This window comes from Chiloscyllium plagiosum, unplaced genomic scaffold (genome assembly GCF_037043375.1).
Source record: "Chiloscyllium plagiosum isolate Xiang-an unplaced genomic scaffold, Cpla_swu_hap1 HiC_scaffold_21, whole genome shotgun sequence".
Taxonomy (NCBI): Eukaryota; Metazoa; Chordata; class Chondrichthyes; order Orectolobiformes; family Hemiscylliidae; genus Chiloscyllium; species Chiloscyllium plagiosum.
The window spans coordinates 29559863-29582274 of NW_028270159.1; the positions used below are offsets into that span (position 1 = coordinate 29559863).

The 22412-nt window shown below is 41.0% G+C and overlaps 1 protein-coding gene across 2 annotated transcripts in view; it reads left to right on the plus strand.

Annotated features, from left to right (window-relative positions):
* Positions 1-7031: 7031 nt before the first annotated feature.
* Positions 7032-22412, plus strand: part of LOC122564813 (prostaglandin G/H synthase 1-like) — a 104482-nt gene continuing 89101 nt past the window's right edge. Inside the window, exons 1-2 of one of the 2 annotated variants that reach the window (XM_043720098.2) lie at positions 7032-7232; positions 7352-7414. In XM_043720098.2, the coding sequence (XP_043576033.1) occupies positions 7226-7232; positions 7352-7414 (70 nt within the window). In that variant the 5' untranslated portion in view covers positions 7032-7225. The remainder of the gene's footprint in view (positions 7233-7351; positions 7415-22412) is intronic. The other variant, XM_043720100.2, reaches the window with a different exon arrangement.

The following is a 22412-nucleotide window of genomic DNA, read 5'->3' on the forward strand; positions in this document are numbered from 1 at the left end:
AAGATAGGGTCTAAGCTATCTTCTTAAACCATTTTGAGAGAGTCTGGCCTAATCCATAATAATTGTGTCTCAGACTGTGGACAGGATGTGACTTCCAAAACAATCTGTTCTGGACAAAGTACATGTTTAGGTTTTACAATTCCACAAATATACACAGAGAATGTCATACAGAAATAAAAGATTGATTCATACATTATTTTTTAAATTATGGGTCACCTCTCGTTTCTAATCTCGTTTCTAATGTTTTAGTCATAATAAATTCATTCTTTCTTTAACGCAACAAAATCTGGCTGAGTTGGCTCCTGCTTTTAAAGAATAAATATATTTGAACTGGAAGAAAGTATCCTCAAGGGATCCTTTTCAAATTAACCTTATTGTGAGCAACCGACTGAGAGGTTGAATGGGGGTCAGTTTGTCCCTCTTTCCCGAGGGGCTGAATCATTTGAAAGTATCTCATCTAGTGAATTGAGAATTCTGTTTGGAGGCCTGACATGACACTATTTAGCATACTTTGAATAGTTCTGTTTTAAGGGTGTTCAAGAGCAGAGGGATGCGGGCATTTTTACACATAAGTGTGTAAAGGTTTCCAGCCAAGATGATAAAGTAGGTAGGGCAACAGATGGAAATAATTGGATTTGTAAATAAGGTTTTGAATTTTTCTGCTGTAGAAACAGTGGGAATGTGAAGGATCAACAAAGATTACAAAAAAAGGTGAGGTGATGGCCAATGCTATAATTGCTGGACTGCTTACCCAGAGACCCAGATAATGTTCTGGGGACCCAGGTTCGAATCCCGCCATGACAGATGGTAGAGTTGAAATCAATAAATGGAATTAAGAATCTAGTGGTGACTATGAATCCATTGTCAATTGTCAGGATAACCCATCTGATGCACTATTTAGGGAAGGAAACTGCTGTCCTTGCCTACATGTGACTCCAGACCCACAGCAGTGTGGTTGACTCTTAACTGCTCTCTGGGTAATTAGGCTGGGCAACAAATGCTGACCTAGTCAGTGACATCTGCATCCTGTGAAAAAAAAATAACTAGAGTGATAATGAGAATAAAACTACTTATTTCATTATCTGTCTTCTGCTGGCAGATAAGTCTAAAAGTCTTGTTCAAACATGAATTACTTTGCATATTTGGTGGCTGATTCATGTTCTGTTGTATCTGGAATATACAGGTTAGTGAAAGATTTGAAAGAAGAGTGGAATCAGATTCCACTAGATAATTTGGATAATGTTTGAATTAAATTAATATATACTGTAACAGAGATGAACCTGGGGCGAGGAACTAAATTGGGCAATTCTTTCAAAGCATTGGAATAGTCATGATTGGCAAAATGACCCCTTCTGTACTAGAAGGTTTCCTATGGCTGGGGAGAATGACCTTTGATGGGGTAGATGGTCTCTAACAAGGGGAAGGGTGGAAAGAAGCACTGTTGCTCTTCCTCACTATAAGGTGTGCTCAATTGGCCTTCTCCTCAAAGCTGCCCCAGAAGACCTGATAGCCATTGGAAAACCTGATAGCCTCATTGAAATATTTAAGCTGCCAACCTGCCTTTTGGAAATGAATTGGCTGCCATTTTGTTTTGCGCTGTCTTCATTAAGCCTTGGAGGACAAGGGACAGGTTTGAGATTTAAAGAACAAAATTACCCACTGATCTGACCACAGACAACCATTTTTGGATATTCAAATCCACACTAAGATTGTATCCATGCCCTCATAATCATCAACTCAGAGAAGAGGATAGTGTTCAGCCACAACTGACACTTGTCCTGCTTTGCTTGCACCTCAATAAATAGGAGAATGGCCGATCTAAAATAGGATAATGAGGACTCACCAAACAGTCTTCATTATAAAGTGATTCCTGCGCAAAAGACGTTACCCAATTCTTACAGCATCATTGGCCCTGTCTTACATTTTCAATCCAGCAGAAAGGCAGCTTCTATTTCAAATGCTTTCAGGTACCTGAACTGTATGGAACCTGAAGGCAAGTGGCTAAATGCATAATGATAAGAACAGTGCAAACTTCCATAAGGCTTCTCCCAAAGAGAAAAAGTTATACCTGGTTATTATGTGCAAGCAACATCATCCACAATGAGAAGATTTTCATTTTTGTTTTTGAAATTAATGTAATTTGTGCTAATGCTTTTGGTTTATTATATTTGCAACTGCACAACAATCTGGCAAAATCTTCATCAATAATGAACAGCTTTAGGTAACAATTTGCCCAAACACCCATTGCTCATTAGCCAGGACCCTGTTTCAAAGAAGTTAGGAATGATAAGAATGATACTAATGCATAAATATAAATTATCTCTGTGCATATGTGCATCTAATCAGGGTGAAAACTGTGAAACAAAAGTTTAAATGGGCTTATTTACTAGGTTTTCTGCGTCACCTTCATTTACATAATAAAGCTGAAGTCCCACATTATCTGAATTAAATAATGGGATTAGCATGGATGGCTCACCTCAAAGGGAAATTCCAGGCAAACATTTAGAAGGAATTTCTGCAGTAAGTGATGGATTAAACTGAAGAGTTGCAACACTTCAAGTGAAATGGCTTTATGTTAAAAGAATGCTGACATTCTTTGTGAAGGTTTCTAATAGTCTTAATATAGATTAGATTACTTACAGTGTGCAAACAGGCCCTTCGTCCCAACAAGCCCACACCCACCCTCCGAAGAGCAACCCACCCAGACCCATTCCCCAAATTTACCCCTTCACCTAACACTACAGGCAATTTAGCATGGCCAATTCACCTAACCTGCACATTTTTGGATTGTGGGAGGAAACCGGAGCACCCAGAGGAAACCCACACAGACACGGGGAGAATGTACAAACTCCACACAGACAGTTGCCTGAGGCGGGAATTGAACCCGGGTCTCTGGCGCTGTAAGGCAGCAGTGCTAACCACCGTGCCGCCCCTATACTAGCCATTGCCATTGCATATGGGGAGTTAAAATCATGTCTAAAAAAAATTGGTCTTAATCTGTCAAGGAACACAATGAGATATTCCAATTTTAGTGTCAAATAAAGAATTCATATTTCCATACCACCTTCCACATCTCAGTAAGAGGAGAAAGTAAGGTCGGCAGATGCTGGACATCAGAGCTGGAAATGTGTTGCTGGAAAAGCGCAGCAGGTCAGGCAGCATCCAGGGAACAGGAGAATCGACGTTTCGGGCATAAGCCCTTCTTCAGGAATGAGGAAAGTTTGTCCAGCAGGCTAAGATAAAAGGTAGGGAGGAGGGACTTGGGGGAGGGACGTCAGAAATGTGATAGGTGGAAAGAGGTCAAGGTGAGGGTGATAGGTCAGACTGGGGTGGGGGCGGAGAGGTCGGGAAGAAGATCTCAGGTTAGGAAGGCGGTGCTGAATTTGATGGATTTGACTGAGACAGGGTGGGGGGAGGGGAAATGAGGAAACTGGTGAAATCCAAGTTCATCCCTTGTGGTTGGAGGGTTCCTAGCCGGAAGATGAGGCGTTCTTCCTCCAACCATCGTTTTGTTGTGTTCTGACGATGGAGGAGTCCAAAGACCTGTATATCCTTGGTGGAGTGGGAGGGGGAATTGAAATGTTGAGCTACAGGGTGGTTGGGTTGGTTGGTCCGGGTGTCCCAGAGGTGTTCTCTGAAACGCTCCGCAAGTATCTCAGTAAGACCAAAGCAACCATATGTAATAGGAACAGGAGTCAATCATTTGGCCCCTTGAGCTAAGGTTCATAGCTGATCTGACATTCCTCATGTCCACTTTCCTGTCCTTTCCCTGAATCCCTTGATTCCCTTACTGATTAAGACTCTCTTGATCTCAGTCTTAAGTACACATAAGAATTCTGCCCCTACAGCTCTCTGTGGCAAGGAGATCCAAAGACTCTCGACCCTCTAGAGAAGAAATTCCTCCTCATTTCAGTCTTAAATTTGCACTCCTTTATTCTGAGACCATTCCCTCTGGTCCAGAGACTATGCCATGATGGGAAACATCTCTCAGCATTTACCCAGTCAAGCTCCTTAAGAAGGGCTTATGCCCGAAACGTCGATTCTCCTGTTCCTTGGATGCTGCCTGACCTGCTGCACTTTTCCAGCAACACATTTCAAGCTCCTTAAGAATCCTACTTGTTTCAATGAGATCATCTCTCATTCTTCTTAACTCCAGTGAGTAGAGCTCTGAACTATTTAGTCTTTGTTTGTAAGACAACCCATCTAGGAATCACTCTAGTGAACCTTCTCTGAACTGCCTCCAATCAAATATTATCTTTCCTTAAATAAGGGGACCAAATCGTTCACAGTACCTCAGACATGGCCTCACCACCACCTTTGTACAGTTGCAGTAAGACTCCCCCACTCTTATAATCCAAGCCCCTGGAATTAAGGGCCAACATTCCATTAGCCTTCATTGCATAAAGATTTGGAGCTCGGGTGCCGGTTGTCATGGTTGTGGGTATGTTCTGGGAAGTTGATTTGCAGACGTTTTGTCCCCTGTCTCGGTGACATCTCCAGTGCTTTGGAACCTCCTGTGAAACACCGCTATTCTGTGTCTTCTGGAATCTATTTGGTTCATTTTCTGCTGCTTCCGGTTGCCAGTTCTGATTGTTTGTTGTAGCGGTCGGTATATTGGGTCTAGGTAGTGTGCTTGTTGATGAAGTAAACACAATTTATTTAAAGAAGATAGTTAAAATACAAAGAAAAGAAAGAGGAATTTAGAGTAACTTAACTATTGGAAGACTGAACTGAATAATAGATACAGTAACTCTTTCTAATTAACTGCTCCAATATAGTACCATCCCATAAACACACCCCTTGGCAAAAAGGCAAATTCAGACATAGATTCTCCAATCCAGGAGGAAAAAAAAAGAGAAAATTCCAATGAAATTGGTTTCTGGGAATCATTCACCGAGGCTTCCAACTCTTCTGAGAACCCAAACAGCTTCTGACAGCTAAAGCTAAAAAGAACTGGAAAGCCTGGTCTGTGAGAGCTGGCCACACTCATTTCAGATTGTTCAAACGAAAATCCAAGGTGCCCTTAGCTGTTTAGTTAAACTGACTTCAGTAGCTATTTCAGCATCTCTGCCTTTTTAACCTCTCTTCAAAAAAGACCCAGGACAACATAACCTTTTAAAGCGATAGAATTGTCACACTGATTATGACTACATTTCTCTTTTCTCCCCTCTCTTGAGTGGCTCCCTGACTTGGTCAGTTTGCTCATCCCTTCTACAGCCCCCACTCTCATCCACATAGAGAGCAAGAATCTCAAATCTGTTAGACAATCTCAAGGGCTGAGGCTCCTTCACTACTACCTGCTGGATCCCTCTACCTGCCTCACTCATAGTCACAACCTGCTGTCACTGACCACTGTCAGACTTTGAGGTACTTAAACAAAGGGATGTTATTGTCTCCTGAAACACAGCATCCAGTTAACTCTCCCTCACTCTGATGTGTCTCATCAGTGGTAGGAAAAATAATAAACAATAGGAGACACGTGTGAGAGAGGAGTGTGAGGGGTTAAGATGGTAGATTTACAAATGGAAAGTTGGGAGGCTCAAGTGCAATATAAAATCCAGCAGGTCAAATGGTCCATTTCTGTGCTGTGTATTCTATCTAATTAAATCTCAGTAGACGGGCTGTTTAAACTTGTTGCTGCTATATCTTATTTGTACCTCAACAAAAAAAGTATTAACTGTCTTTGGCAAACAAATACTTTCAATTTGGCAACACCTCACTGAGGGCTGTTATATAAAATAGGACTGCAGAAACACAGAACTCTTCACAGGGTATATGGACCATTTATCTGGCTCTCCAAAGAATCTTATGGCTTAGTGTCATTTGCCTGTCTTTTCATTGCACCCTTGCACATTGTTTTTCTTGCAAAGTACGTGTACTTTTCAAATTATGCAGAGTTTCAAACTTCTTTTGAGTGCTCATCTAAATGCTTCTTAAACGTAGTGAGAGTACATGCAACTTCGCCACCCTCTCAGGCAGCACATCCCACATTTCTACCACCCTCTGGGTGAAAAAGAGTATTCTCATATTTCCTCGAAACCATTTACTCCTCACCTTAACCTTGTGCCCCGGGGTCTTAGACCAGTCTGCCATGGAAAAAAGATTCTCACAATCTACTATTCTATGCCATCATAATTTTGTGTAACAGATCCCCTTCAGCCTCCTGTGCTCCAGGAATAAACAAACCCAGCCTGTCTAGTCTCTCCTCATAACTGAGACTTTCCAACCCAGGCAACATCCTGGTGAATCTCCTCTGCACCCTCTCCAGTTCAATCACATTCTTCTGACAAGATCTGCACACAATATTCCATCTGCGGCTGAACCAATGTATTATAATCTTTCATCCTATCTGCCAAAGATATTTTGTGGCCTCTCTTTGCCTTCCTAATTTCTTTTTGAGACAATTCCATACACTGTCTGAAGGGACCAGACTCTGTAAAATTACATTGAAGCTTGTGTAGGTAATTTATTTTCGTATTTAAATCTCCAAAACCTGGATAACTTACATCTAGCTTGTGATTCCAATCAACTGAAAATGTTAGAAAATGCACTTAAGATGCTGACAAAATCGGAAGCTCCTGTTTCCAGTAAATTATACACAACCAATGCTCACATCCGAAATCTACCAAAGCTCCAACCAGCCCTGTTGACTTTATAATTATAGGGAGGTAGGATATACCTGCAGACTAACACTGCATTTCATTGCACCTTTTTATACAAAAGCCATTAGTTATATTCGAAATTATATGGCTTTGGACTATGTGTTAGCCTTTGTTAGTTTACCTATTGAATAGATCACTTACATCAAGTGTTTGTGCAGTGGCAATAGCTCTTTCTTTGATCCAGGGGCCCCGGTTCAAATCCCACCTGCTCCAGCGGTGGGTAATAAAAGCTCTGAACAGCTTGATTGGAATACAGTCATTGAGACTCGGATCTGCACCAGTCTCCGCCCACCTAGGATTACGATGGTACTCCCGCTGGACACTGTCTTTTAAGTTTATGTCATGTCGCAAGGCTGCAGCAACCACTACTGAAGAAGTTACCTCGGCTGCAATTTACTGGTTCATTTCTGGCAGAAGTTTCCACAATCTTCCTGTAACAAACTGAAGCAACTTTTCTCAGAGGAGTTTATCACTTGACAAATATAATTTCCTCAGAATCCGAAGTTGATTGGTGTCCTAGCAGTTCCTGTTTAAACTTTGAAGCAGAGGACTTGTTTTGTGCAATGGAAGGTAAAGAGCATGGTATCTAGTTTGTCATTCCCACCCACCCCGTTGTTTTATGCATTCAGAAGAAATCTATTTTAATCCTGAACAGTTTATGTAGCATGTCTGTACTTTTCGTCCAACAGCTGCCAGGATTATCTTTCTTCTCGTACTGCTTTGTTTCCTGAAGATGACAGTCACTACTGCCAGTAAGTTTTAAAAAAAAAATATGTATCAGTCTGTGTCCGCCTCATATGGATATCTGCTTAAGCTGGGACATCTTGGCTTCCCTGTGTGTGTGTGTGTGTGTTTTAGTGAAAACTTTTATATAATAACAGAAGTAATGCAGAACTAAACGGCGTGAGTAAACCATTGGCTGAAATAAACCACATGGCGGCGTGAAGAGACGTTTAGGAAGCTGAAGGGGGAAAAACTGCAAGATGAGAGAGGTTGCTGTGAGAGCTGCTTTTATTTGACTCTGTTTAGTGAACATTGTGGAATTGTTTCATTCAGTTGAGATTAGTTTTTTTGTTTTCTGAATGATAACGTTGGCACTGTGGTACTCTTCAGATGCTTTAGGATTTTTTTTGCATTTAACGAGCTATATAAATACAAGTTGTTATTAATTCAAATTAAAGTAAAACACTAGCTGGAAATCTGAAATAAAGACAAATGTACTTGAGAAACTCCAGCAGATCTGGCAGCATCTGTGAAGAAAGAAACAGAGTTAATGTTTCAAGTGCAATATGACCTTTATTATCATAGAATCCCTACAGTGTAGCAAGAGGCCATTCAGTCCATCAAATCTGCATCAACCCTCCGAAGAGCATCCCATCAAGACCCATGCCCAAAAGATTCCCATTACCCTTCATGGGTTTTTACCATGACCCATCCGCCTAACCACATCTTTAGACTGTAGGAGGAAGCCAGAGCACCCAAAGGAAACCCACACAGACAGTTGTCACCTGAGGCTGGAATCAAACCCAGGTCCCAGGCATTATTATGAAGTAGCAGCGCTAACCACTGAGCCACCATGAATTCTTCAGGTCTAGAGAAGAGTCATACTGGACTCAAAAATGTTAACTCTGTTTCTCTCTGCACAGATGCTGCCAGATCTGTTTTTATGGTTGTTGATATTCCTGTACTCATAGATTTCTATGATCTGGGAGTTGTAAAACATTACACCTAATTTCAGTCAATTGAAGACATTGAGCCAAGTGTTACAATGATACCAAACTTAAAATTTTCAGCATACTTTCCATTTATTCTAAACGTGCCTTTGTTGAGGAAGTACCATTTTGAAACCTACTATCCATCTTCCTGTCACTCTGTCATATTCAACACCACTAGAAGTCAACTTGAAAAGTTCATACAAACTGCAGTCTTCAGGGGAAAAGGAATTAGAGAGTGGATGACTTGATAGACTAGCACTGTTGAGTACCCACCTAAAAGTTACATTTTTCTTTTTTGCTTGGTTTGTTTTATAAATTATGAACCTGTCACTGTTATTGTGCCCTCAATTACAAGTTCCAATGTAACATTGATTAAAAAATTATAATATCCTGAAGGATAACACAGGAGTATATCTTAGCTTGACGTTTGCTATCATTTGGGCTGGAGTAGTCCTGAAATGATTTACCACCCTACTTAATCTGGTCCTCTGGCTATTATTACCCTCAAAGGATTATCTGCTCTGCTACCTATCTTCAGGTAGCTGCTGGCATTTGTAAATCAGGATCTGATCAAAAGTATTGAGCTCCCATTGCAAAGTTAAATTCAAATAACCAATGTCACTGCCTGAGTTCCACTCTTCTATCATTAGTTCTTAAAAGTTTTTCCCAAGACTCCTTGCTGATTAATTTATTTTAAAAAATCAAGGTAACAGAACAGTAACTGACTATAAAGATAAATCTGTTAGACTTAAAAATGTTAGGAATTTATTTACCTATAACCTAATAAATAGATCGAGCTAAGAGTTATATTGCTGCTGTTTTGGGTGTGAATGCATGCTTGGCTGATCTCATTCCCATTTCACTCCATCTGAGAGATGATTGAGATTCTGTAAATTAGTAGAGGTGACTTCATATCTTTTGTCTAACTAGAGAGACACACCACGTGCAGGAATGTGACTTTTGCAAATTGACAGGATTTCCATCCAGCTGTGAATCATTAACTGCATGTATGTGATTTTGCAGACCTCACACTTAAATAGTGAGATTAGAACATAAGAACTAGGAACAGGAGTAGGCCATCTAGCCTATTACGCCTGCTCTGCCATTCAATAAGATCATGGCTGATCTTTTCATGGACTCAGCTCCACTTCTCCGGTCGCTCACCACAACCCTTAATTCATTTACTGTTCAAACATTTATCTATCCTTGCCTGAAAAACGTTCAACAAGGTAGCATCAACTGCTTCACTGGGCAGGGAATTCCCCAGGAATCTTGCAGCCCTGGAGGAAGAAGGTCCTCCTCAACTCAGTCCTACATAAGCTCCCCCTTATTTTCAGGCTATGCCACTTCGTTCTCGTTTCAAACACCAGTGGAAACAACCTCCATGCTTCTATTTTATCTATGCCCTTCATAATTGTATATGTTTCTGTAAGATCCCTCCCTCATTTTTCTAAATTCCAAGAAGTATAGTCCCAGTTTACTCCATCTCTCCTCAGAAGCCAACCCTCTCAACCCTGGAATCAACCTAGTGAATATTCCCAGCACCCCTCCAGCCTAGGAGCCACAAAGGATTCTGTCTCATTGACATGCAGTTGGTGTTCGACAATGGCAAATCCTTACCTTGGTAAATGTCTGTTATCTTGTCAACAGCCACAATACCCTCATCCTGAGATAGTCTGCTATATCCACCCCACTGCATGCTACCAGAGGATTTACAGCTTGACTGCTTGGAAAGAAGGGATTTTCCAATATACGTGAAAAGAAAGACGTCTGCAGTCACACAACTTGAAGCTTGCTCTTCATGGCAGAGATCAGGATGAGGGTGATGATATTTGAGACGAGCTTTAAAGCAGGACTAAGTTTGACAGGAATTTGGCACTGTTTCCTCCAGTGGATTTAAGCAGTGCAGGTTCAGTTTTGTTTCCTGTGGTTATGGGCCCTGTTATCCTGTAAGAGAGAGGCAAGAATATCAGTGAGTATTGTGCCTGCCATGGCTGAATAGGATGAATTTAGTCACTCATGCTGCTGGGCCCTCTGATCAATATGTGCAGCAGTGTACACACGCAGTCGTGTGGTATAATCATTCAAATGAGGAAGGTGGACCCAGTTTGCATCCTGTTTTGCTGAATGAGACTGAGAATGGCCTAATCTTGAATTCTGACCCCATGCCCAAAACAGGAGGAATATAGTTTTAGCTTGAGTTATTTATTGGGTTATAGATAAATAAATTCCTAACATTTTTAAGTCTATTCGGTTTATCTTTAGTTATACTCAGTTGCTGTTCTGTTACTTTGGTTTTAAAAAAACGTGACTCAGCAATGAGTCTTGAGAAAGTGGATTAAGATTTAATGATCATATAAATGTTCATTTAGATGATGGTAATACCAAAGATTTACTTTGCTTCTTTGGTATTATCTGCAGTTGTTCAGTAGACCTTCAATTCCAGATGCTGGAGTCTTTCCTAGAAATACTGATAAGTTTTCAGCACATGTCATCGATGTGTGTTCAACATTGAAAAAGAAGCACTTAGGTAACATATCTAGTTAGAGCACATGGAAATGCATGGGGTTTTGATGTTGAATTTTAAACTTCTGTCTCAACACATCATTTGACATCTTGAATTACGATTTTAAGTGGTGGCGTTCCAAGCAGTTAAAATATTCTCTATTACTGGACCCAAATACCTAATTCTCTTACCAGTGAGCAATGCAGTGAGTTGATACCACCTGATAGGTGAATCAAGGCAAAATAAATGTTGATCTGCACAATAATGACCTCAGTGTTAACTATGGAGGGGGCAGGCTGTTATACCCCTTCTGCCTGGTATTATTAATAAAAGTGCTGAAGTAAATTAGTTGGTCTCTGAGTTCTGGTTTTCTTGTCTGGACAAGTGTTGTATAGCATTACAAGCAGGTACAAGTTTTAAATTCCATTAGCTGTTTAGTCCCTTTACTTCAACTTTTTAAAATTCACTGCTAGTCATTGAGTGACTGAATAATGTTAAAACAAATTTGTTCTGGCAGCAAAATGGGGAGTTTAAAAGGGACAGCTCCAGTTGCTGATGATTCACGTTACAATGTGTCTTTGGATGCTTTGAACATAATTGTTACTTACATATGTAAATCATAAGCCAACTGGCTGAATTAAGTACTGAAATGGCAAGTAACAAATAGCAGGGTATTTGGCTGATGGTTTCAACATTTGTAATAGGTTGTGACATCTAAAATTTTTAAGATTTTGGTTTCGTACAATTAATGTATTTTGCCATTCTTAGCACTGTCATTTATTGATGGTCATAGAGTTACAGAGTTATACAGCATGGGAACAGACCCTTCGGTCCAACTCATCCATAAAATCAGATCTCCTAAACTGATCTAATTCCATTTGCCAGCATTTGGCCCATATCCCTCTTAAACCCCTTCCTATTCATATATCCATCCAGATGCCCTTCAAATGTTGTAACAACCCTCCTCCAACAATTCCTCTCGCAGTTTGTTCCATACATGCACCACCTTCTGCATGAAAAGATTGCCCCTCAGGTCCCTTTTAAATGTTTCCCCTCTCACCGTAAACCAATTCCATCTGGTTTTGGACTTGTCCACCCTGGGAACCAGACCTTGGCTATTCATCCTATCCATGCCCCTCATGATTTTGTAAACCTCTATAATGTCACTCCTCAGCCTTGAATGCTCCAGGAGAAAAAGCCCTGGCGTATTCAGCCTCTCCCTATAACTCAAACCCTCCAGTCTTGGCAACATCTTTGTAAATCTTATCTGCACCATCACAAGTTTAACATGTTTCCTGTAGCAGGGCAACCAGAATTGATTGCAGTATTTTAATACCAATGTCCTGTACAGCCACAACATGTCCCAACTACTATACTCAATGCACTGACCAATGAAGGCAATGTAGGAGAAAGTGAGGACTGCAGATGCTGGAGTACCAGAGTTGAAAACTGTGTTGCTGGAAAAACACAGCAGGCCAGGCAGCATCCAAGGAGCAGGAGAATCGACGTTTCGGGCATAAGCCCTTCTTCAGGAAGGCAATGTACCAAATGCCACCTTCACTATCCTATCTACCTGCGACTCCACTTTGAAGGAACTATGCACCTGCATCCCTATGTCTGAAGGTGATCTGTAAGAGATGGTGTTGAGTTTGTGTTTCATGTGGACAAGATAATAGCGGTGTGAATTGCACCTAAACTTGCACCATGTTGTAAATGTGTCTTTTATTTTATTTCCTTAAGTTAATTTCCACTGAACTTGTTTGCATGATGCCAGAATAACAAAATCATGGAACTGTTATGATACCCAAGGAGGCGATTTGGCACATTGTCTCTGACTGAACATTACATCTTTGTGCCAATCTCCTGCCCTTTCCCTTCCATCTAATGCGCTCAGGTCTTTTGATTGAATCTGTCTCCACCATACTCCCAGGCAATGAATTCCAGACACTAACTATTCACTGTGTGAAGAAGTTATTTTTCTCACTTCAGATTTGTTTCTTTTGCAATTAACTTTGTGCCCTTTTGTCCTGTATCCTACAAGTGGGAACAGTCTGTACCCGTCTACTCTGTCCAAACTCCTTATAATTTTGAAAACTTCAATCTTATACCCTCCGCTTATACTTTCCCACTCCAAGGAAAACAATCCCAACATCTCCAATTCATCCCCAGTATTGAAGTTTCTCATCCCGGGAACCATTATTGGTAACCTCTTCTGCACTCTTCTGTGTTCATATCCTTCCTAAAATGCCCAGACAATACACAGTTCTCCAAAGAATCATAGTGTCCTTACAGTGTGGAAGCAGGCCATTTGGCATATCGAGTCCACACCAATCCTCCAAAGAGCATCCCACCCAGACTAACCCATAGTGTCAAGGGATGGGTAAGTTGGGTGTATTAGTTATGGAGAGTGCAGGGTTCAAGGAGAGGGTAAAGGGTGAGGGTGAGTGGGACGCTCTGTGGAGGGTTGGTGTGGACTTAATGGGCCAAATGACCTGCTTCCACACTGTAGGGATCCTATGATCTAATTTATGATGATTCAATCCACCTACCCTATCTCTGTGCATTTCCCACAGCTAATTCACCTAGCACAGCCAATCCACCTAACTTGCATGTCTTTGGACTGTGGGAGGAAACCAGAGTACCCTGAGGAAATCCATGCAAATGCCTGGAGAATGGAGAGGCAACTGTCTAGTGGTATTATTGCTGGATTGTTATTTCAGAGATACAGGTAATGTTATGGCAACCTGGTTCAAATTCTACCATAGCAGATGAAGGGCTTAGAATTCAATTTTTTCTAAAACCTGGAATTAAGATTCTAATGATGACCATGTATCCATTGCTGATTGTCAGGAAAAAAACCCATCTGGTTCACTAATGTCCTTTTAGCAAAAGAAGCTGTTGGTCTGGCCTACATGTGACTCCAGACCCACAGCAATGTGGTTGACTCTTAACTGCCCTCTGGGCAATTAAGGATGGGCACTAACTGCTGCCGAGCCTGTGACACCCACATCTCGTGAACAAATAATAAAAAGAAATGTGCAAACGCCACACAGTCAGTTGCCTGAGGATGGAATTGAACCCAGGTCCCTGCTGCTGTGAGGCAACAGTGCTGAGCCACGATGCTGCTCCAGCTGGGTTTTAACTTCCATCTAGTACAAGATAGGAATAATGGCCTTGCTTTTGTACTCTGTCCCTATTAATAAAAAACAGGATATTCTATGCCTTATTACCTGCTCTCCAGCTTTGCTATATCTTTAATGATTTACGCACACACACACTCCAGTCTCTCTAATTCTGCACACCTGTTAGAGTGGTATCCTTTATTTTATCATTTATTTCCATTTTCTTCCTATCAAAATGTAACACCTCACAATTCTTTTCATTATACTTTATCTGTCAACTGTTTACTCACTTCACCAACTTACCAATGTCCTTTTGAAGTTCCATACTGTCATCACATTTTACAATACTTCAAATTCTGAAAACTTTGAAATTGTTCCTTGTACAGCAAGGTCTGTGTCATTAATATATATTAGGAAAAGCTAGGGTTCCCATAGTGATCACTGAGGAGCTCCATTACACACCTTCCCTCATCTAAAACATATCTATTTACCATTACAGTCTGTTTCCAATCAGTCAGTTACTTTTGTATTCACATTACATCAGACCCTTCTGTTCCATGAACAGTGACATTGCTCACAAGTCTGTTGTGTGACAGTCTATCAAATATCTTTTGAAAGTGCATGTGCACCACATCAATGGCATTGTCCTTATGACATAAATGGACTGCTTTATATATTTTTAAAAACCATTTATTTTAAGTTTGTGTGTTGGATTTTACATTGGTGACATAAGTTTTCTCAGTGTGTCTGAAAATAGTATTTAACTGAAAATATTTCTGAAGGCATGGTAATTTTTAAAAATAGACTGTACAAGCTACTTAGGATATTTTAGAACTTAACAGGTTAGACCATTGTGTGTTAAGATCTGTGAAAAATTTTTAGTTGGCTTATTTTTAAGTTGTGAGTAACACCAGGAATTTAACTTGATTCTTGAGCAGTTCTGTGAATCTCTTGGGTGGCAATGGTTGTACAGAACAGTGTTTTTGAGAAAACATGATAAGAGTAGAGGAAGGAGTTAGTAATAGTTTCAAACTACCAGATGTATTTCTCATTTCACATAAAATCCCTACAGTGTGGAAACAGGCCATTTGGCCCAACAAGTCCACACTGTCTCTCCGAAGAGTAACCCAGACCCACTCCCTTACCCCATTATTCCATGTGGCCCCTGACTAATGCATCTAGCTTACACATCCCTGTACCCTGTGGGCAATTTAGCATGGCCAATTCACCTAACCTGCAAACTTTGGATGGTGGGAGGAAACCCACACAGACACTGGGGGAATGTGCAAACTCCACGCAGACAGTCACCCAAGGCTGGATTTGAATCCAAGTCCCTGGTGCTGTGAGGCAGTAGTGCTAACCACTGAGCCACCCTTTGAAAATGTGTTAGCTTTGAAAATGTTACTTGAAGCTAAGTACATTTGAATTCAGGCGTATGATAGCTTCAAGAAGAAGCTATTAGCATTTCACATTAGTTAAGATTGTCAAAATGTTAGGAAAATATATTTTTCTCTGGTGTAAGTGCCATAGAAAAGGTGTAATTAGGTACTTCACAAGGGAATATTTTTTGGAACTTATAAAGGAGTGCTTTGCGATTAATATATTTACAGTGTGTTGAAAATTCTTTGAATTTGTGTTGTGAGTGAGTGGTTGGTTTATTTTTTATCATTTCTTTTGGTGATTAAACTTCCATTTTATTGTTAGTACAACACTGTTTATGTTTCAGTGAGAGACCAACTTGTTAAAATAAAACAAAATATGATCTATCAATCCAGGTTTCAGCCTGGGATCTGACTTAGCTGATAAAATATCGGCTAGAATCAAAATATCTTCAACAATCCTATTCATTTACTGTTCAAAAAACTCAGTTAGCTAAACATGATTTTCCCTCAAGAAATCCATACTGATTCTCATTCAATCCACACTTATCCAGGTGACTATTAATTCTATCAATTATTATTTCCAAAAGTTTCCCCACCACCGAAGTTAAACTGGCAGGTCTGAAATTGCTGGGTTTATTCTTAAACGGTTTTCCAAACAAGGGCATAAGATTTGCAATTCTCCAGCCTCTGATAACATCCTTGACTGAAGGAAGACTGAAAAACTATGGCCAGAGTCCTTTCAATTTCTATCCTCACTACCTTCAATGTCCTTGGATGATTGTCATCTGGTGCTTCAGCCATGCTTTCTGCTTCCAAGAGTAAATCCCCTTTTCAGTCCCTAATTGATGCTACTCTTTTGATTAGCTTGTCAACCGTCCATTTTGTGCAAAGGTTGCTGATCTTTTGGCTCACTAGGATTGCTAATAACTCTGTTTGGATTGAGAAACTAAATAATTGCTTACACAAAACTATCTATACTTGTTTCCTAACTCAATCAAGTGTTGTTCACCTGAAAATACTGATGTGATTGTCAGATTTAAAATTTTAAAGTGTTCATTTGATTGGCTTGGTCACTTTGTTCATGTTTAACTTAAAGTGGAGGACCTACATATTCTGCCTCTTACCCTTTTGGAATGAGCCATGAACATTTCTGTCAGCTGTTTGCTTGTTCTTATCAATGTATCAGCTTTTATTTTTCTTTAAATTATTATTTCATGGATTGTGGGAATCAGTGGCAAAGTCAATATTAGTTGCCCATCCTTAATTGCCCTTGAACCATGAGGCTAATTCGGAAAGCAGTTAAGAATCAACCAAGTTCTGCAGTCACATGTAAGCTGGTCTGGAAATCCCCAAAAGACATTAGGGAGCAGCATGGGTTTTTACAACACTTGATGATGGCTTAGTGGCCATTATTACTGAGTCTACATTTGCAAATTGATTCGTTTAACTTTTAATTCTACCAAACGCCATGGTGAGATTTGCAATTTTGTTCCCAGAATATTAGCCTGGGCCACTGGAGTATTACCCAAGTGATGTTGCCACGATATCACCATTTCACCCATTAATGAAATATGACCTGTCTTCATTCTACCTGAAGCAACAATCTCTTCTTTGTCTGTTAAGTTTTCTTAAAGGTTCCACAATAATTTTCATGAACGTTATGTATCCAACCTATTTGATCCATTGTTAAAGGCAGGTTTAAGCTTCATTTATATTTTTGTATTTAGAGTTTTAAGCTGAGGATATATGGTTGTTTTTCATTTCAGAGTTCTTGTAGATTTGGTTATGAAGAGTCTGCAAATCTATTGTTCACATGCATTTTATTGAGGCGTGTTTTGAAGAGCTGGGGTTTAGTTCAGTACATTAAATTGTAGAGGGAGAAAAAGGGGCTGTTGCCTAGTAACAGGGATCCAGTAACAAAGAGATTGATTTATGGTTTGTTCTATCAGTCTGCATTTGGGCATAAAAGAGTGGAGATGGGAGTTTAAGCTTTCCAGTCACATTTCTGGCAGGAAAACTGCTGGAGACTGAGTTTAGAGGATTGATGTGTTTACTCTGAAGTTAAATAATAGCAAGTTTAATTTGCGAAATGTTTTAGGTGCCTTTGGGGAGAGATACCACCCAAAGAAAACTAACATGCAGTGAACACACAGAAGTCCACTGAAAGGTAACTGAATACAGGTGTGCCAGCCTAAATGAGGAGCCTTCGTGTGGAGACAGTAGTGAGGTTTGCTGAGGTTTATGTGCTTCTGGGATTTAAAAAAAACATTGAAATTCACAATTATTTCTGATGTTGGTATTGAGGTTTGGTGTAATAAAGTTTTTTTAAAAAATCACACAACCCCAGGTTATAGTCCAACAGGTTTCTTTGGAAACACCATCCCAGTCCAACATCAGCACCTCCAAGTCATGGTGTAATATAGTTCAGGTTTTTCCCTTGTTTTAATAAATGTTTAACTTTGTGTGTTAACGGTACATTGGTAGCTTCTGTGGGTGTGTTCGGTAACTGACTTCCATTGTGAGAAAAAATGTTAGGATCTGTTGAAGAAAACTCTCAGACTCGGACCTTGCGAACTGATTAGTTTACTACACGATATATCATGGGGAATTCATTGTCCTAACTGTGACTCGGTGTTATTCCAAAGTACATCAGGATACTACAGGATTATATAGAGGAAACAGCTCGGAGCTGACCGTTAATTCCACAGTTTGGCTGCTTACAAGTTGGTACTAAATTAGAGGTTAGTCATTAAGTTCAAAACTAAAGCACTATTATGCATTCCACAAGTGGACAGATCAAGTGGTATCACCATCTCCTCTAGTTACACAGATTGCTAATACTAAGCAGAGATATCCCTAATTGGCTGAATGACCATGAAGAGGCAATAATTAGAGAAGGAAGGGGGACTAATTGGAAAGTCTATGTCAGCTTGACTGGTTCTACAGCCTGTGCTGATCATTCAGCAAAGGGAGGAGACACTATCTTGAGAAGGAAGATAAGGACAACCTTTCACATTACCTCAGTAAGGAATGTACAGCCAGCAAAGTTCTGGCTGGGGACACAAAATGGAACTCTCAGCCGAATCAGGAAAATGGCTTCCAGGCAAATAGTGTTAACTTTTCCCCAACAGGATCTAATAACCAGGATCTGCTTTGAGATCTCATTTGCCGGGTATTAACATCAGCTAGCATCATAACAAAATAGGGTTTCATCCAGAGTCAAAATACTTTGAATTTAAGTGGGATTTGGGGATCAATTTTTAAAAATTGGAGATACTGGAATAGGAACAGGAGAGTTGTGTGAAATACATTACATGTGGTGGAATTTTGTTTTATTAGATTAGATTACTTAGTGTTAAAACAGGCCCTTCAGCCCAACAAGTCCACACCGACCCACCAAAGTGCAACCCACCCAGACCCATTTCCCCTACACCGAACACTACGGGCAATTTAGCATGGCCAATTCACCTAACCTGCACATTTTTGGATTGTGGGAGGAAACCGGAGCAAACTCACGCAGACACGGGGAGAATGTACAAACTCCACACAGAGAGTCGCCTGAGGCAGGAATTGAACCCGGGTCTCTGGCGCTGTGATACAGCAGTGCTAACCACTGTGCCACCGTGGCTTTGACCATTACTAGGAATAGAGCATTTAAAAGTGGTTTTTAAAAAAAACTTTGACTCAGGCTAAATTGACAGAGCAAGTAAATAAATTGAAGTGAGGGGGAAAAAAAGCGGGATTTTGTGAGTGTGATAATATTTAAAGTGAATCTTCATCATTTAGAGATCAAAGAAGAGAAACCTGAAAGCAGTATATCAGAGCTAGAATTAGCTAAGGTTCAGTTACAAATGAAAACACTTAAATTGGAGGAAAAGAAGCGAAAGAACAATTGAGAGAGAGGAGAATGATTTGATTTTTTAAAAAGGAGCGGAATTGGCAAGAGAAAAGAAAGACAAGGAAATAGAATGAAAACAACTCCAGTGTGATAGAGAGATAAAGACAGTGATAGAGCCCAGAAACCATGACTTAGCTAGAGAAAAGCTTACAGTAAAAGGAAGAAAGAAGAGATGTTATTTCAGGGGATGATTCTCGTTCCTCTGAGGAATTTGCCTCAACTAAAAATTTTCACCTTGTGCCTAAGTTTTTGGAGAGGATATTTCTGCTCATATGAAAAAGATATCTGTGAAGTTGAAGTGACCAGAAGATGCCCAAGCTATTACATTACAGTGAGGTGAATATTATTAAACTCAGCTAAGTGTCAGTTCAGTCCCTTGGTGTGATCTAGTGAGTTTTTTTTTCACGTGGATCACCTCCGTATGTATGCCTCTATAGCACTCTGTACACACTACCTTGTGTTCACCATTGGCAGGAGTACTCGCCACTACTGGAACCTTCCAGGATTTCCATGCCAGCACGATAGTTAAAGTCCAACTGTGGATCAGATCAGTTGAGGAACATTGTTTCACAGTGCACTTAGTGGGAGGGAAAGGAGAAAGAAAAGCTTCAGAAGACACCTGGATGATGCTTCATTGGAAATACAAGTTGCATTCATTAAAATATTGCTATTTTACATCATTACCCACTGATTATTGTCATTGGCACTACAGTTCTGGAGACTACCTGTCTTTTATGTCATACCATCATAGAACACGTTGAAGCAAGTGCTACTGTTTCCCGAAGCCCCAGTACAGTATTACGTCTTGTCCTTGTTCAATGTTGGAGCATCACATGCTAGAAGGCCTTCACGTGGTTGACTATGCAAATTCTTATTGAACAACCAGGAAAACGAAGACAAAAGCAAAAACACTACATTTACTTCCGGGAACCATTTCATTTGAGGAGTTGCAAATATACACCCAATGAATGATCACTGCGCCTAGCTCTCATCTACTGGAACTGGGTGCTAATTAAGTTCAGTCTGGCTTATTGAGCCTGACACTACAGTGCTCTCTCATGCAATTCAGGTGATCTCCCTCCTCAAAAGACTCCGTCAACTTTCCCAGCTGTTCAGTGTCCATCACTTCCCCTCTTCTCCTGCTCCAGGACTAGAGAATACAGCAAGCTTGGTTAATGTGGCACAACTCTCTGGAATGTACTGCAAGGCCCACTGCAGACCAATCAAAGCACCAGAACCTCATCTCTTCTGGAAGCCCATAGTCTTCTCCACAAAGGCTCTGGAGGATGAATGGGCTGCATTCTAACTACACTCAGTCAGGAATTGTGTAATGGAACCATGACTGCAGAGAGTAGCCTTTGTCTCCCAGTAGCCCACATGGTAAGATGTCCGGCCCTTGGTAGGTACCAGGAACAAGGGAGTTCTCAAGGATGTAGGCAATGTTAAAGCTCACAGGCTATCTGGTGCAGATCTCTAAGATCCGCACCAGATGCTCACAGATGACTTGTACATTGATGGATTTGATTCTTATTCTATTGATGAAGCCAGTTACGTTAATGATTTGGTGCTGTCTGTGTGATGTGTGTTCAGTCTAAAGCAGCTTCACCTTGGCAAATCTGGCGCCCTTAGCAAAGCATACTGCCTGGGCTGCAGCACTGACCACGTTCTAAGGAAACAGATGAAGCGGGATTGTCTGGTACAAATTGTCTCAGTAAAAGCCTTGATACATTTGTGCATTCACGATTGAGAGATCCCTAATGGAACATTGGAAGCAGTGTGTTGCTAAGAATGTAGCAGAGTGACAGCAAGCAGAGTAGGTGAGCCAGTCACCCCTTCAGGATGCAAATGCCCCCCCCAGCGGATCACGTAGTATTCTGCTGGAGCCCCGGGACATTCCAACCTTTAGCAGAATGCATCTCGTTCATCTGGAGGAAACAGCATCAAGGACAATAGTCCTTGGGGCCCCCTCTAATTCCGTCACATCCTGAGGGGACATTCTTTATGTGGAAGCCGTCAGGCAGTTGTCAGAGGTTGGAACTCATTCTGAGTTTGCTGTTCCTCCTCAGTTTCAGCACAATCACAGTGGTGACGGCCCCTGCTGTGTTTGCCTCCGTTCCAGTGAATACGGTTGGGGAATATCCGAACCAGAAAAGGTCCTTTAGTACTGTGAGCAGTTAGCACTCGGATCAAATGATGGTTTAGTATTGTCCTCAATCCAGTGGGACATGGCAGACTCTGAGGAGGGGGACCAGGAAATGCCTGTACATGGACCTTTGACATAGTGCGCTTTATTCCAAAGTGTGCAGCACATGTCACGCAAGTAGAACTGGAGATAGTAAGTATGCTAGGATTGCTGAAACCTTCCTCACCTAACCTGACACCCCATCCAAACAAGGCAGCTTTGAAGAGCCTTATTGCCAAATACATACAGTTCAAGGTGAGAAGAAATCAGCTCCATGCCCTTGTGCAGGCTAGATTAGGTTCCCTACAGTGAGGAAACAGGCCCTTTGGCCCAGCAAGTCCACACCGACCCTCTGAAGAGTAACCCACCGAGACCCATTTCCCTCTGATTAACAAACCTAACACTACGGGACAATTTAACATGGCCAATCCACCTGACCTGCACAGCTATGAACTGTGGGAGGAAACCGGAGCTCCCGGAGGAAACCCACGCAGGCACTGGGAGAATGTGCAAACTCCACACAGACAGTCGCCCGAGGCTGGAATCAAATCTGGGACCCTGGTGCTCTGAGGCAGCAGTGTTAACCACTATGCCACCCCCTAAAAGAGCTCGGCTGTTATTTGTGAATTTTAGTCAACAGGTGAGACTTTTAATATTGCCTGTCTGGTTCACATACAGGACTATAATCAATTTCTAATGATCGATGACACAGTCCGGATTCCTTTGTTTCCTCCATAGTTGAAATTATGCATTTCCCATACACAGTGGTTTGATTACAGACATCTTTAAGCTGGACTGTGTAAGAGTTTGAAGTGCAATTTGCCCTTGAAGGGCCTCACATCACTCACAAGGACAGCCTACACGCTCAGGGAAGAAAAACACCATCTCAGTCACAGCCATTCTCCATGGCTATTGTCCATTTGTAGTTTTGGGTGAAGATGGAAG